Consider the following 17,192-nt stretch of genomic DNA (forward strand, 5'->3'; position numbering starts at 1 on the left):
TTACTTTTGTGCAAATATGCTGATGTTTCCCACAGTCCTTATTGAGCAATTGTTTGATGGCCATGTGTCATAAATATAAAGGGAAGGGTAAACCCCTTTGAAATCCCTCCTGGCCAGGGGAGAGCTCCTCTCACCTGTAAAGGGTTAAGAAGCTAAAGGTAACCTCGCTGGCACCTGACCAAAATGACCAATGAGGAGACAAGATACTTTCAAAAGCTGGGAGGAGGGAGAGAAACAAAGGGTCTGTGGGTCTGTCTATAGTCTGTCTGTATGCTGGTCTTTGTCGGGGATAGACCAGGAATGGAGTCTTAGAACTTTTAGTAAGTAATCTAGCTAGGTATGTGTTAGATTATGATTTCTTTAAATGGCTGAGAAAAGAATTGTGCTGAATAGAATAACTATTTCTGTCTGTGTATCTTTTTTGTAACTTAAGGTTTTGCCTAGAGGGGTTCTCTATGTTTTTGAATCTAATTACCCTGTAAGATATCTACCATCCTGATTTTACAGGGGGGATTTCTTTATTTCTATTTACTTCTATTTTGATTAAAAGTCTTCTTGTAAGAAAACTGAATGCTTTTTCATTGTTCTCAGATCCAAGGGTTTGGGTCTGTGGTCACCTATGCAAATTGGTGAGGCTTTTTATCCAACATTTCCCAGGAAAGGGGGGGTGCAAGTGTTGGGAGGATTGTTCATTGTTCTTAAGATCCAAGGGTCTGGGTCTGAAGTCACCTAGGCAAATTGGTGAGGCTTTTTACCAAACCTTGTCCAGGAAGTGGGGTGCAAGGTTTTGGGAAGTATTTTGGAGGGAAAGACGTGTCCAAACAGCTCTTCTCCAGTAACCAGTATTAGTTTGGTGGTGGTAGCGGCCAATCCAAGGACAAAGGGTGGAATATTTTGTACCTTGGGGAAGTTTTGACCTAAGCTGGTAAAAGTAAGCTGAGGAGGTTTTTCATGCAGGTCCCCACATCTGTACCCTCGAGTTCAGAGTGGGGGAGGAACCTTGACACCATGTCATGCCATAAACCGCTGAAGGGTAGGGCAGCCCAGTATACTACTCCCTGCCTATCACTAGAGCAGGGGTTCTCAAACTTCATTGCACTGTGACCCCCCTCCTGACAACAAAAATTACTACACAACCCCAGGATGGGGGACTGAAGTCTGAGCCTGCCTGAGCTCCTCTGCCCTGGGCAGGGTCAAAGCCCAAGCCCCGACACCCCACGGGCTTCAGCCCCAGGTGGGGGACCTGTAACCTACTACCCAGGGCTAAAGCCCTCATACTTCAGCACCGGTCCTGGGCAGTGGGGCTTGGGCTTCAGTCCCAGCCCCAGCAAGTTTATCACCAGCCCTGGCAACCTCATTAAAACAGGGGTGTGACCAGTGGTGAGCTGGAGCCGATTTGCACCGGTTCACTAGAACTGGTTGTTAAATTTACAAGCCCTTTTACAACCGGTTGTTCCATGAGGGACAACCGGTTCTAAAACGGCTTCTAAATTTAACTGGCCAAAAGTGGAGCTTTAGGCGCCGACTCCATGGAGCAGGCGCCAGCCCTGGAGCATCCAAGGGGAAAATTTGGTGGGTGCAGAGCACTCACCGGCAGCTCCCTGCCCCACCCCCGGCCCCAGCTCACCTCCACTCCGCCTACTCCCCCTCCCCTGAACGCGCCTCCCAGCCCTGCTTCTTTGCCCCCCAGGCTTCCCGCGAATCAGCTGTTTGTGTGGGAAGCTGGGGCAGGCTGAGAAGCAGGCCGCAGCTTCCTACTCAGGCCCGGGGGGGCGAGAGGAGGGCTAACCTGGGGGGGGGGAGCAGGGGAACCACTCCCCACCCCAGCTCACCTCCGCCACCCTCTGCCTGAGCAGGAAGACACCGACTGCTTCTCAGCCCTCCCAGGCTTCCCGCCGAACAGCTGATTCGCAGGAAGCTGGCGGGGAGCGGGGGGGGGGGGGGGCGGAGAAGCAGAGTGGGGCAGTGGGTTCAGGGGAGGAGGCGGAGTGGAGGTGAGCTGGGGCCGGGTGTGGAGCAGGGAGCTGCTGGTGGGTGCTCTGCACCCACCAAATTTTCCCTGTGGGTGCTCCAGCCCCAGAGCACCCAGGGAGTCAGCGCCTAAGGCACTACTTTTGATGTAATTAGTTGGGGGGAGTGGCCGCTCCCCCTGCACCCCCCCTAGCTACACTCCCCTGCCCCTAGGAGCCAGAGGGACCTGCCGGATGCTTCCTGGGAGCTGCCCCAGGTAAGCATCTCCGGGACTTCCCACCTCGCCCCTTGGCAGGTGCCTCTGGCTCTTAGGGGTGGGCACCCACTACGGTGGCCCATGAGACCCTCCTGCCCGGTTCTGGGGGCAGTCAGGGAACAGGGGAGGAGGGTGGATGGGGCAGGGGTCCCGGGGGGGGGCAATGACCCCCTCATGGGGTGAGGAGGGAACCCGTTGTTAAGATTTTGGCAGCTCATCACTAGGCGTGACCTACTATTGGGTACTGACCAACAGTTTGAGAACCACTGAACTAGGGCATGATATGTATCTGGCTTCTCCTCCTCCAGTAGTCTGGCTTCTGCTACATTTACACAACCCCATTTAGTATAATTCACACAATGACACTGGAAGTCAAGTGTAAATACCAGTGCAAATGTCTCTAGCTCCATGGATTGTTATTGTCTCTCTTACCTGCTATGTAAGCATCAGTAGTTGAGAGAAATCTGTTACATTTTTGTTCTGAGAACACTATGTAGCTGAATAGTTTTTTTTTCCTTGGGTAGCCTAAGTATCCATAAGCTGGCGAGGAGTGATTGGGTGCTGTTCAGGAAGTCTGCCAGAGCATTCTGTGCTTCCAATCTGTTTTCTCTGTGTGTCTTCTTCACACGATCAAATGCTTCAATGCATGTTTGAGCTTTCTCCACTATGCACCTCTTCTCATCTGCTGGGGGATCATTGCTCGTGGAATCACCAAGTGCAATCCATTTCAAGCAATTCATTTCCTGATTGTAACACTGTTGTTAACGCTTTCCCTCTAAGAGCATGGCTGTTGACTGAAGCATCACAGATCTTGACTTCCACAACGATGTCAGCAAACCCACTTTCCTGTATCACATGGCCTATATCACTCATGAAATTCATTGCATGACATATACCTCCCATTTTAAGGTGGTCCTTGTCAAATTTGTTTTGACTCCATTAAATCAACTTATGCTTATGCAATAGATTGCTTCATCATACACAAGGTAGGTCAGTCCAGAGAATGGTACGTATCCTGAAAATATTTCATCATGTTTTACCCATCGGTTGCCAGTGCTGGAATCACTAGACAGTAGCCAACATTCATAAAATAGCAGATAGAAAAACTATTCTCAAATCAGCCCATTCTACAAATAATGACAAATATGTTGATGTATTACATGCTATAAACAAGCTCATACTTTGTGTTACTAACGACTTTTGCTTTAACCAAAAGCAAAAAAGTATGGGGAAAATGCATGCAACATAGCACCTGGGGGCTAAATATTTTTGGAAACAGTACTAGTTTGGTTACATAGTTGCACTGTCAGTTGTTTTCAAGGACTTTCTGCTAATTTTGGTCAAAATTGACTTATGTTTTTGAGTTATGGCCTTCTTTGTGATTTAATGATTTTTTCAGATTGGATTGACCACCAGGTCTGTGCCTAGGCTCACAGCAATAACAGTTTTCTAGCTGATGGGTTCCTTTAACTTATTAATAAAACCTCTTTTTAAATCTGACTGGTAAGACTATGTAGCCTGGTAAATATTGGTTATTGATTGCAATGATTTAAAAAAGCTACAAAAACTGATTTCCTTTAAAGACTCCGCTTCAAATATCTTTGTCACAGTAATTGCCATGCAATGTTGTTTACTTCCTTGCCCAAATCCAGAAAATGTTTGTTCCCATGACAGGAATAATATTTTCTAGACAAACTATGCTAATTTGAATACAAAACGATTGTTGCCAAAAAGGATGGGTGCGGGCGGAGGTTGAGGGGGAAAGTGCCATAAAATGACATGATTTCTTTCATGAAGGAAAATGAAATTTTGACTTTTTTGTAACACTAGGCAATGCGATTGCATAACTGTTATTCTTTCTTTCTTGGCCGAATTAAATTTACAGTTCAGAATAACACTACAATAGAGTGAAACAAAGGAATGTTTGAACCATTCTTTAAAGTACATCATTCAAGTCTGGTTTGCACGTTTTACTTCAAAATGCTAAGCCCTGGTCTACAATGCAGAGTTAGGTAGATGCAAGGCAGCTTACGTCGACCTAACTCTGTAAGTGTCTACACTAAAATTTCGATGTAATGTTCCCGCTGCACCAACTTAATAACTCCACCTCCACGAGAGGCACAGTGTTAATGTTGATGCAGTTAGGTTGATGCAATGTCAAGGTAGACACTGTGTTGCTTACATCAACTGTTGCTGGCTTTTAGAAGCCGTCCCACAATGCCCCACACTGTTAGTTCAATTGGTGCAAGGGCTCCTGGGGAGGATGTGCACCGCTGACACAAGGAGTAAACTGGAGACACTAATAGGTGATGTAATTACTGCAGCAGCTGTATGCTGACATAAATTAGGCCAACTTAATTTTGTAGTGGAGACATGTCCTAAGTCTGTGCATATTGTTAAAAAACAAAAGGAAACAACTCTTCTCCCTGACCTCTTTACAATGAAGAAAGGACCTTCCCACCCTCATTTTTTTGGATTAAATGTTTACAAATGCACCAGCCGTGCCTCTGTCAGATTTAAAAGAAAAACAGTTAAGACTGTGCAACACTCAGTTTGAAGAAGGCAAAGGTTTTCTTTTATTGTTACACTGTATGAAACAAATCTATCCATTTTACTACCATTGTACTGTATACCATATATAGGATTGTTTCTTTTCCACAAATTCACACAAATAAAGTAAAATAAGTTAAATGACTAAATAAGATTACACAAAAAATGTACAGTCCGTGTCTTGATAAATTGTTTATATGTAAGATGTGTAAAGAGTCTCTAGTGATGTTAGTCCTCTGGGTACTGACACAGGGCATTTCCTCTTGCCTTTTGGGAAAATGTTGCTTCAAGCAAAAATATATATATATATATAAATTTTAATTAATCTGTTATTATTGCTTGTTACAAGCAAGTCATAACATAACTGATTTACATCATAACATCATTTTACTTGATTTCTTATGGCATCTTTATCGATGCTGAAAAATGTTTTACTTCTCTCATGGCTCCTTTATATTCATATACTGGAATTTCTCAAGCAATATACCATAAAACTTTTGAAACACTTACAGGAAATCACAGTCATCCTAAATTTAGCTAAAGCTGTTCCAGGTAGGCATCATTTTCTTCTAACTAACACAAAATAGGTCATTTTTAAATTAACAAATCATTCAAGGCTGAGTAATGCAAATTCATAACTAGGCAGGAACAACCCACAGTATATTAAGTTAGCTTTTGCTGTAATTCTGGGAGAAACAGTGAAATTTAAGTGTAATTCTTTGTAAGCAGTAACACTTAATTGAACGTCACACTTAAAATGATCAACAAAGTCTGAAATAAATTTAGAGTAACAGCCAAGAGAGCCATCCAAACGGAATTCAGACCTTTCAATGAAGAAATGACTTACAGATTTGGGGATAGATGTTGAAAATGGATCCTTCTGGAGCCCCCTTCTTTCAGGGGAGTTCTTGTGGGTGCAGAAAACTTCCTTCAGGGGAGTTCTGTGTGGGGCAGGATGCCTCGGGTTGCAGGATCTCATCCTGCACTGATCTGTGTGTGGGTAGACTCCTCTGCGATACAGCAGCCCACTAAAGCCAGCGGGTCTCTATGCTGGACTGTTGCTTGAGGAATAATAGTAAGACTTTTAAAACTTGAATCTTTGTCTATTTCAAGTCCTACTAGATGCAGCAGGAATCCTGGAAATGCTCAAACTTCTTCACAGGATGGACTGTATCTTAACAGAGAGTACTTCACTGAAGGCACTTTAGAAATTTGTCACTGTAAGTTTTCTTTCTTAGTTTTGGTGAAAAATGAGACTCTAAATTAAAATCATTTTTTTCACAGCATGACTACATATAGAGAACCTTTTAGGTCTCTGAAAATTTACCCTTAAAGTTCTCTGGGGAAGGATCAAGTCTGTTTCCTAAACATTAGTATATTTTAGAAAGCAGAGTTGTATAGAGCAGTGTTTCTCAATCTTTGTGATACCAGGGACCAACTTGCTGCCTTCCTAAACCGTGTCAGGGAGATCTCAGGGACCGGTGCCAGGCCACAGAAGCACTGGTATAGAGAGTTCAGGTATCCAATCAAACCACTTCATACAGAAAGGGTGTGCTTTTTTGTGGGGAGGATACGGTATGGAGAAAATCAACATGAACAACAATAAAAATAGACTAAAAGGATTACCCAAAGCTGAAAGTCATTTTTGTTTTGTTTTGATTTTGGAAAAATTCTGCCAATGAATTTCCAACTTACATGCAGTAATTGTAGCGGTGAAATGCTGTGCCAGAGAACATTCTCTTGTAATTTCCAGCCTGACTGGAAATCTTACAGGAAGGACTATTTTTGAGAGTTTTCCAGCACAAATTTTCCAGTAAAGAAATATAGAAGCCTTTATATAGATTAAGTCTGGATTAATTTGTCAAATTCTTACTTATGCCTGAACTAGAAGTGAGCAGCTATTGTCTGTCAGTATCCAGAGGATTAACATTTTTTCCAGGATTTACATGCAACTGGAAGCCAGTGTGCCACATCTTTCTTAAACGTTATTGAGAAATATATATAAAAAGGAAAAATACACCATTAGATATTCTGAGGTTTCATTAATTAAACCCTATCAATAGGTTAAAAGAGAAGCTTCTTTTATTTTGCACATTAAAACTAAATGTGATTTGAATAGATTTACAGTGGGGACAACAATAGATAAAGCTACTTATACCTGCTGGGCACATAAGAGAAGCTGTCTTAGCATTCATTGGAACCCTGAACACCTGGAATTTCTATAAATTTTACAAGCAGCTTATATTACAGCATTTTTACACACATTTTTGTTTATAAATTACAGATTTTAAGTTACATTAAGAAGCCTACACAGAATTCCATCCACAGGAAGTAGTGACACATTCCCTCCCGCCCCCCACCCCTACCCCCACCCCCATCAAACTTAGATTGTCTCTTGATTTAAAGTAGCATTTTAACTGATTTTGTTCTGAAGAAAAATTGTTTGATAGTGGAATGTATGTATCGTTCTTGACATAATGGCTGGATAGAAACAAAATACCAGGAGGAAAATACCGTAATTCTTTTACCTAAGAAAGACATTTTCTTTGTGTCCAATATAGGATTTACTAGCTTTCTTTTATGCTCTGTAAAGAGTATCTCATCCAGCACAAGGTTCAGACAAGACTGCCTAATCTTTCCAGTACATCACCTTGAGCTCCTGTAGAATAGCATAATTGGGGTGTATTTATAATTACATCCATCCAACATTCACCTCCTGGCTTCCTCTTTCTTTGCAGAGTAATGTCAGTAATTTTCTTCAGTAAACTAAGTTAGAATGACAAGAGCGCCTTAGTCTAATAGGTTTAGTGTGCACTATCTAAGGTTATATTTAATTCTTTACTGAAAACCTGCAGTGACTGACTATAGAGCTGTAAAATTAACATTTAAATCACCATAATATTCTCTAGACAACAGTAGTTTACAGCCATGGTACTGCATCAGCTGTAAAATCTACCCAGTTTCCTTCTGTGTTTATGTAATCCCCAATTCACAAAGACATTAACCAATATGAAATTTGCAAGATAAAGACATGATTAGTGATAGACTCATGGCTGACAACTGGCAGGTGGAATATAGGTTGTGACATAGCTTACATTAGTCTAGAAAAACAAATCTTGGAAAGCAAGAAACTCTCCTTGTAAAATTGCAGTCCAGTCATCACTATAGAGGTATCTATTTAGCAACAGGACATTAAGGTCAAATAAAATATTCAGTTTCATGCTTCATTTAAGCTATTTTTTCCCAAAATCCGAATAGAGGTAAGCTGAGTGAGTACAACCTTAAAATGAAAAGCAAGAGGGATCAGGAAGACTTTTAACACACTTCTCTTCCCTGTCATGGAAAACGTAAAATACTGTGAAAGTGCCGTGCATCCAAAGAATTAAATCACTCATTTAATCACTGATTTCAAGTAATAGATTGACAAACCGCGCACTTGATCTCTATTTGCTATTGACTGTTGAACAAATGGAAATGTGCCCGATGAATGTGTTAAATATAATGTACATATAAAACAAAAAAGAGAAGTTGAGAGTCATCTATATGACTATTATATAGATTGCGACAGTGCCCAAAATGTGTTCGGAAATTATGAGACAGAGGAAGACGGTCCCTGCCCTAACGAGCTATTATTTGTGCTATGATGACCCATTTGGGGAAATAAAATGAACAGAGTTTTGTTTGTTGTGTATACTTTTGACCAACAATTATGGTAAATTTCCTTTAATTGAGTACTAAGGACTCAGCTCTTCAAATTCAATTCAGAATTCTATTTACATAAATATTCACAAGCCTAACAGGTTTGTATATGCAGTAAAGTTAACTGTTAGGCTGTGACTATATACACTTACACTTTAAAGCCTGAAATAGCTGATTTTGACAGACATGCTTTTATAACTGGTGCTCATGTATAAAGGTGTTACTCCCAGACGCTGGTGCCTGTTGCGATGGAGTGAAGTTTGCCAGGGGAATCACCTTGACTGGATCTTCACTGGTACAATGTCTTTCACAGGTGTTGTAGAACTGGGGCTGTGGACCACCTTGGCTTTTGTCAGTATCATCCTTCGGCATGGGCCTTCCAAGCGCGTATCTTCCCTCGGGTCTGGTTCCTCGACCCCATCCTTGCTGGAAGCCAAATGATGGCAAAGGAGGGTTGGATTGTTGGTACTGTGTCAAAGAAGGTGGCATCCAGCAGTTGTCAGAATGGCCTAGGATAAGACATTCTTGTGTGCAGGTTTCGGAAGCTTCGGCAAGGGCTTTTTGGAGATTAACTTCAATAGCTGGGGAGGGGGGAAAATGACAAGAGATTATCTAGAGTTCAAAAGATTCTGCTGAGAACAGATTCAGGCCTACTGATGCAGGCTCCAATCCTGCAAATGCTTATACGTGGTTGCAAGAGAACTAAGCATATGCGAAGGGGCATAGGGCTCATTAGCAGGTATACGAAGAAACATTAATATTTACTGTAGAGACTATACCACATCTTGTATCCATATAATTAAAGTTCTCACAGTTCTATTTTCCCTCCATGGACACAAAACATTAATCACCAGCATTATAAATCAACCTGTAAAGATTATAATAAATGAACCCCCTATTCACTAGAAAGTTTGCACAGAATTGGCTTGTACAGAATTTACTATTGTTAAAATAAGACCCTTTTGAATATATACTCCATTTGACCCTTTTTAAAAAGGGCAAAGTAAAATGAATCTGGGCACAGTCTATGGGATTCAAAGATGCGCTTGAGAGTTTTAAGACTGAAAGACACTGAAACAGTTATCATAAAGGGAATTGATTTCTCCATGCCTTTTATATTTGAAACCTTGTCGAATCAGAGGGTAATAGCAGGAGAAACTGTAGCCCTCTTTAAAGTATGAGGTGCTGAATCACCATAACTTGTGTAAACATAGCAGGTTTCATGCACTTGAAAAAAGGATTATAGACATTTTAATTTGTTCAAAGATATGTTACTAAAACTGCATGACAAGTTTTTACACTACATAAACTGTAACATACTGTACCTGAAATAATGCTGGTCAGTTACATTGAAAGGCTGTTAACTTTGCTATATAATGAAACTTTTAATGATACATTAAGTTGGATTTACCAGTGCATTATCTGCAAGTGCTTTCAGAATGTATGTGGGGTTTGTTTGTGTGTGTGTGTGTGTGAACACTGTTTGAGTAATCATATCAAAACAGCTGAAGGGCTTTTAAAGAAAGATACATTGTGTTGGCTGCATATCACTAAATAAGCAGGCCCTTCCAAAAAAGGATATATTTTTTTAACCTTTTAAAAGTGTCTGAGCCTTTACCAGAAGAACTTTTAGAACTGGATTCTGCCATATTACATATTTAAAAATAAATTATGCAATAACTAATCTCTAAAACTAAAACAATGCAAGGTTCTGAGTGAGAGATATTTTGGCTTTTTTTAAAAGGTTTATAGACACTGCATTGCTGATTTTGGGTATTTTTAGAAAGTCTGAGTATGGCTAAAATGTACAAAAATCTACTTTTATGAAAGGGCTGTACATCTATGCTTAGAGATGTACTGTAATATGTATATACTGTTTGACATACAGAATATAATTATTTTTGTCAGACTACTACTGCTAAGTAGGAAACTGCCTGCTATAAAATATTCTGGCTAGCATTATGAAAATACCAAACTCTGGATTACTCCACATAAAATGCACTGAAAAAGTGCGTGTCTGGTAATGAAATATCTGGTTGTTCAAAACAGCAAATTTGTTCTGATAAACTGGGCAGTTCAGCATTTCTCTTGTCAACTTGTCTCAATATTTTTTTTATTTTAATCCTGAGAATGATTTGGCACTTCTGAAAAACAAATCCAGTTATGCTGTGTAAAGGGCTAGATGGGTAGTACTAGGCATAAATGTAGAATGTAGGAGTCACTGAAGTGTTAAAGCCCAGGCACCCACACACAAAAGTTATTACAGACGGACCATTCCAGTCCTCCCAGCATCTGACAGTAACTTTTAGTAGACACATCTGCTAAGATATATGTAGTCAAGTCTGCTTTAAGTTGTTATATGTGTGCACTAGTCATTTATACTTGTGTAAATCTGGGGTAAGTCCACTGACACATATACGTCATTGACTTCAATGAGTTACTCTGGTTTTATACCAATGTGAATACAAGTAGAATTTGACCATTTTCAAGCATTAGTGAAACCTTTGATATTTCCAGCACCTATGCTTATTCCCTCATTTTAAATTAAAATGGACATGTGTCTATGTACACAGGAATACTTACTTAAAGAAATCAAATTGTTTAAGATTTTTGGCGGTATACAAAAGATTATATAGTTCTTAAACTGTACTGATATCTCAACGTCTGGAAGGGAATAAGCATAGATGTAAATGGCAGAGAGCAATGATTTCCAGAGAAGACACTAGATGAGGCGATGATGGACTATAGGCCACTTTCAGAGCCATTTTGGCAGATCAGTAAGACGGATGTTTTGCCAGATTAATACTGGGTTCTGAACACACTTTAAATGTTTGCAGAGAGACATTCTCTTAACTGACAAATACATTTCTCTGATTTTCAGCTTAGGCACAACTTTAACAAAAGAATCCTGGCAAAATCTAAATATAAGTCATAAATACTAAACAGTTATTTCTTAGACTGCAAACTGTGCAGCTCTGATCTTGTGTGCAGGAGTGAGGTCCTAGATCAGTGGTGGGCAACCTGTGGGCAGCAAGTGGCCCGACAAGGTAATCCACTGGTAGGCCATGAAACAGTTTGTTTACATTGACTGTCCGCAGCTCCCAGTGGGCGGGGTTTGCCATTCCTGGCCAATGGGAGCTGTGGGAAGCAGCGAGGGCCACAAGGAGCTGTGGGCAGTCAATGTAAACAAAATATTTCGCAGCCCGCCAGTGGATTACCCTGATGGGCTGCATGCAGTCCGCGGGCCGCAGGTTGCCAACCATTGCCCTAGATGGTAAACTCTTTGGGTATGTCTACACTGCACACTAAACCTCGGTCTGTGGGACCCAAGGTTGTGGACTCAGTGTTTCCAAGACTGTGCTTGAATAGGGTGACCAGATGTCCTGTTTTTAAAGGGACAGTCCCATATTTAAGCCCTCCTGTAGGTGTCCCGACTTTTTCTTAAAAATGGGCAAATTGTCCCATATTTTGTGTCTTCCCCCATCAGTACTGGCGGGTCCTGCTGCTGGCCAGATTCCTGCTCACCAGCTGCCCAGGGTGGGTGTGTAAGGCTGGTGGCGGGATGAAGATGCAGAGTGTGGGGACAGCTGCACCCCCTGCTGGTCTATCAGTGCAGCTCCCATTGCATGCTAGGTCTTGGCCAGCTGGGCCCCACCCCAGCCCCATCCCTTTTCCGGTTGGCGATGGCTGGACCGGCATCTCAGGAAAGCTCAAGACCCGCTAGCCAGGAGGAGTCGAGCCCTGCACGTGCCAAAGCCCTGCATAGTGCTGGGATGGGGAAGCCTCTCCGCCCCTCAGCTAAGCTCTGGAAGCGATCCAGCCTGTTCACATTCTGAACCTGCAGGCTTCACAGCAGCACTCCAGGTAGGGGCTTAGCACTCTCTTCACCCCCCACTGCCCTGGGTCCTGCCCCAGGGAGCACCCTCACCTGCTGAGCCACGTCTCTGGCCGGGTTCGCTGAAGTCCCCCTATGCTTGAGCATCCACACTGCATTGTAAACCTGGCTTTACAAATGCTGGACCTGGGTCTCATAGTCATTCTGGGTCTCATAGCATTAGCATCCATAATGCATTTTCTCTGCAGGCTGTCTGACTTTAGAGTAAATGTCCCTCACATTGTAGTCAACTCTTTGTTAAATAAATGTATACCATGCTCATTTTAAAAACACAAATTGCTTATAAGGATCCTTAACTAATTGTCTTGCTTCAAAAGAGCCAAAGATCTGAAAGATAAAAGATAAGATAATTTTTTAAATCTAAATTGGCTGAGTATGGGAAGTACCATCAGTGTAGCTCTGAGACAGACATCCTCAGGAGACTGGGTATGTTGCAGGAAATAAAAATAATTCAGGACGTCACAATGAATATGTTGTGAGACAGGCAAGGTCCCCAAGATCTACAGGTAAAGGGATCTTGGAAAACATCAACAACTGATCTTCAGCAATAAAATGTGCTAGCAAGGATAATTGGGATGCAAAACAGTCTGTGTCTGGTAAGGAGCAAAAAAAAAAAAGAAAAAGAGAAAAGACAGCAGTATGAAATATTATGTTTTTAGCCCGATGAAATAAGAATCATTGTTGGAACATAATTCATCAGCTCTTGGCTGAACCTAAAATGAAATATAGTGAGTATTCTGCATGAATATTCACCAGGCACCATCTTTTTTGTACCTGCTTTTTCCCAGCAGTGTTATGCATCTTTCTTTCTTTCTGTGACTAATTCATTCTCCTTTTTCCTTCTATTTTGTCATTCTCTTTTCTTTGCCATTTGGGGCCTCCCTGAATAGCAGTTTGGCAGTGGTGTTTCACTGATGTCTAAACTAGAATTTAGTCATACAGTATTATTATATTTTTATGCTTTCCTATTAATAGGAAAGAGGAGCTTCACACAGGTGAAATATTATATTAAGAGTACCAGCTGGAAACATAAACATTGCAACTGATTTCTGAGTATTCTGGTTGTGGATCATTGTTACTGATCTAGAACAGAAAAAGATCATTGTCATTATGCAGTTATTTTCCCATTCACCATAAGATTGAGCTCTTTCATCTCAGAAGGGGGTTGCTGGTTGAATTGAGAGGAATAAAGAGGCTGCACAGCTAAGGTAAGTGTGAAGTTCAAAGTTTAGGAGGCTGGTTACCAGAGGCAGCATGACTGACCATGGTGCTTTCTGGATTCACTCCCTTGGCTTCCCCCTAGTGGCTGTGGCATTCGTGTGCATGTATATACCTGTGACAGGCAGAGCTGGGCAAAATTTTTTGTCAAACTTTTTTTTTTGTCAAACAGTTTTTTCAGAACTGCCAGTGAACTAAAAATCCATTATTCACAAAGCTCTGACAAGTCATTGTTGGATTAAGGGTGAGATGGAATTTTCCTGAACCCCTTCTATGATTGATAGGTGAGGGGTCGAAACACAGGTTCTCATCTAGTGGCTATTTTCCCTGAAACCAGGAAGAGAAGGATATATTCTCAATAGTCCCATATAATAATAAACAATATTGGAAAAAAGTAGACCCAGATTGGGTTTTGATATATCCGTCCTTACGGACCCCCATATTAGAGCACTCACGTACCCTCACCAACTCTTGCATCTTTCCCATTTACAGTGTAAGTTGCACTCTAAAGAAAGAGAGCATTTTCAGTTCACAGATGGATTGTACTCATTCACAAAAATACACTTACCATTTTTATTTGAACTTCAGATTGCTTTCGGCAACTGACAGGGGGATCATGTTTATTTAATTTGTCTGCCCCAGAATGAAGAACGCTTTTAAAGGACTACTCTGCCAGATGAATTCCTCTTTTTTCTCAGAGCAGTCAAGTCTAACTAGAAGCACAATAGCTAAAAAGCTTCCTTCATTGTTCCACAGCCTTTATCATTTGTAGGGCAAAGCAGTTTTCAATAAAGATATGTAAAAGCCAAGTTTCAAATTCCAGTATTTCCAGTAGCTAGCCTTCAGTCAAAAACCGATAACTTAACCTTATTTGCTTTTAAAAATATGTGCAGAGAGGCTTTTTACCAAAGAAAGAGCAGAACGGTACATACAGTAAGTATAAATGTTGTTTGACTACTTTTCATCCAAGCATTAATTGCTCAGGTTGGAACAAAGAATTATACAGATGTGATCTTTTCCTCTCACTACGTAAAGGAACCCTAGCACCCAAAATTGACACAAAGAGGCATAGACACATGAAATCTGTATGTGTGCAACAAAACTGTATATTTCAGTGCCGCTATTTCAAATCTGCCTTCTCTGTATTCCACTGTGAAGAACATTTTTCTGAGAGCATTTTAGAAAGCAAGTGTTGTTATCAACTGTTAATTCTCATTAGGTTTAGCTGTGATCGAGAACTTCTGTTTCTCACTGTTGAGGTTTGTACATGGTTTATGAATACTGTCAGTTCTGTAACACCTGATGCTGAGAAAGAAGGTCATATGGGTAAGAATCAGTCAAGACATCTGGTTCCTGTTACCACTGTGCCACAGACTTTCTATGTGCCCTTGAGCAAGTTACATGGGGTCAGATTTTCAAACATGCTCAGCTTCTACACTTGATGCCTGAGTTTTCAAAAAGCTGAGCACCCAATGTGCTAAATTCTTCTGAAAATCCCTATGCCTCAGTTTCCACATCTGTATAACATGGGGAAGAATGCTTATCTAGCTCACGGGCACGTGAGGCTTTATTCATTAATGTTTGCAGAGCATGTGGATATCCGTAGATAGAAATGTATAGACATACCTAATCTACCTTTAAATGTACTGTATCAGTGCTGGCTTTGTGCTTGCTTTGGTGCATACAGAGAACTGTCTTTAAAAGGGAAAATTAGGAAACAAGTTAAACACAAAGCTTAAAATATTTAGGCAGTCTAAGTTATCTAGTTGAAGTCTTAACAAAAAGCCAGTCCTGAATACGACACATTCCGGATGTGAACCGTCCAACATTACATTTAGCACACTCTTGTTTCATTACAAAGCAAGCAACAATTAGCACATAATTAAGCAAATTGCCCGTAATTATGCCATCGCTGAGATATTTTTCATATTTTCACAACACAGACCATACATGAATACATAGCTTGTGGTGCCAATGCTATTCTGTCAGCAGCAAGAAGTGCCTCTCATCTAGTGAAGCATTTCTTATTAAAAAAAGCTCCAGTAGCACTTTTAGTCCTATCTGCTCAGCAGGAACTCACCAGAGTGATGCTGATGAGAACCTCACGCTGCTCATGTTGGCCAATAGCTCGTAAGAAATGGATCTCTCTTCTTTTGTGCAGGAGGTGGTACTCAATCTAAGATGGAATGCAGCTCTAATATAGGGAAATTATGGTCCAGAATTACCCTGGTGACCAAAACTAGCCACTTGGGTAACATATTTTAGCAGCCTTAGCGATGTAAGAGACCAGAAGTGACAGTAAAAATTAAGGGAGAGGGAAAAGAAAGTTGAAATGGTCTGTTAGTATAAGCTGAGTTGCTTTAATGAGGTCAGCAGCAAGACGCTTTAATGTAGAAATCCTAAATGATTGCTGTTATAATATACTCTACCTTTTTGCTTTAATAATAAAATACATTTGGGAGCAGATTGCTATGAATATTTAAGTTTCAATAAATTGAAGAAAAATAAGAGAGAGTGATTATTCCACGCTTTGAAACGCTTTATTCAAAGACCCAGTAAAGCATACACTCGCACTAGGCAGCTTGCTTTAATTCTTCACTCTGATATACAAGTCCCATTATCTACTGGGCCAAGAAAAAAATCCTACATTAACAATGGGAGACCCACCATCTGTTCTGTTTGGGTTCAATATCCATGTCCATGTGCACTGAAGAATTTAGATACTTATCTGAGCTATCAGAACTTTCTGAGCCTGCAGCCTTAGGCTGGAGATTTCAGTCCAGTGGGAAAATGAATTGTTTCCTGACATTTTAAGTCCTGACCAGAAACTGAAAAATCCTTCACAACATTTTGATACCTAGGAAAAAATAGTTTAATTCAATATTATTTCTCAAAATGAGCAGAATTGGGGTGAGGCACTTAATTCAAACTCAATTGTTTAATCCTATAAACAGAATATACCCTTACAGTTTGGGGGAGTTGCTTTGGATATAGCTCTACAACTCCCATTCAAGTAATGGGAATGCTTTAGTTCAACTCCTGACAAATTTCAGAAAATGTAGGGGTAGATCATCAGCAGGGTTGCGGGAGGGTGACAGCTCTACCCCTCTTCCATTTTCTATGAATGCATTCCTGTTTTGAAATTTAAGTAGAGGCTACGTCTTCACTGGAAGAAAAAAAAAAAGTGGTTTTACACCGAGATAGCTAACGTAAGTAGGCTTCTTAATGTAAAATCCTAGCGAAGACAAGGCCTGGGTAGTTTTACATTGATGTAGTAGCTCAACAGAAATTCAGGTGGCAGTTATAGGAATCACCATGACTAGCTTCATTGAGGTTAAAAGCTCCTTGTGTCCATTAGGTTTTTACGTTGAGAGAGCTATTTTGAAGGATATAACCCCACAATTTTTGCAATGAAGACAAAGCCAGAAATAAAACTCCAATAAATACTCAAAACATAAACCTTTTTTAGGACACTCCCAGGCTCCTGCATCTCCTTGCTAAATCTGGATGCTTGCAAAGGTAATGAAGCCTGGGGCAGAATATAAATGTATTGGATTGTGTCTGTGGGTTAGGGACATGCTGAGACTGGGCTAATGGGAGCAG

The 17,192-nt window shown here is 40.9% G+C and overlaps 1 protein-coding gene across 3 annotated transcripts in view; it reads right to left on the reverse strand.

The window, feature by feature from the left end:
• Positions 1–7,154: 7,154 nt before the first annotated feature.
• PCDH11X (protocadherin 11 X-linked) overlaps positions 7,155–17,192 on the reverse strand; it is a 992,740-nt gene continuing 982,702 nt past the window's right edge. For all 3 annotated transcript variants that reach the window (XM_048863059.2, XM_048863058.2, XM_075132425.1), the window contains one exon: positions 7,155–9,057. In XM_048863059.2, coding sequence (XP_048719016.2) covers positions 8,669–9,057 — 389 coding nt within the window. In that variant the 3' untranslated portion in view covers positions 7,155–8,668. The remainder of the gene's footprint in view (positions 9,058–17,192) is intronic.

This window comes from Caretta caretta, chromosome 9 (assembly GCF_965140235.1).
Source record: "Caretta caretta isolate rCarCar2 chromosome 9, rCarCar1.hap1, whole genome shotgun sequence".
Lineage (NCBI taxonomy): Eukaryota > Metazoa > Chordata > Testudines > Cheloniidae > Caretta > Caretta caretta.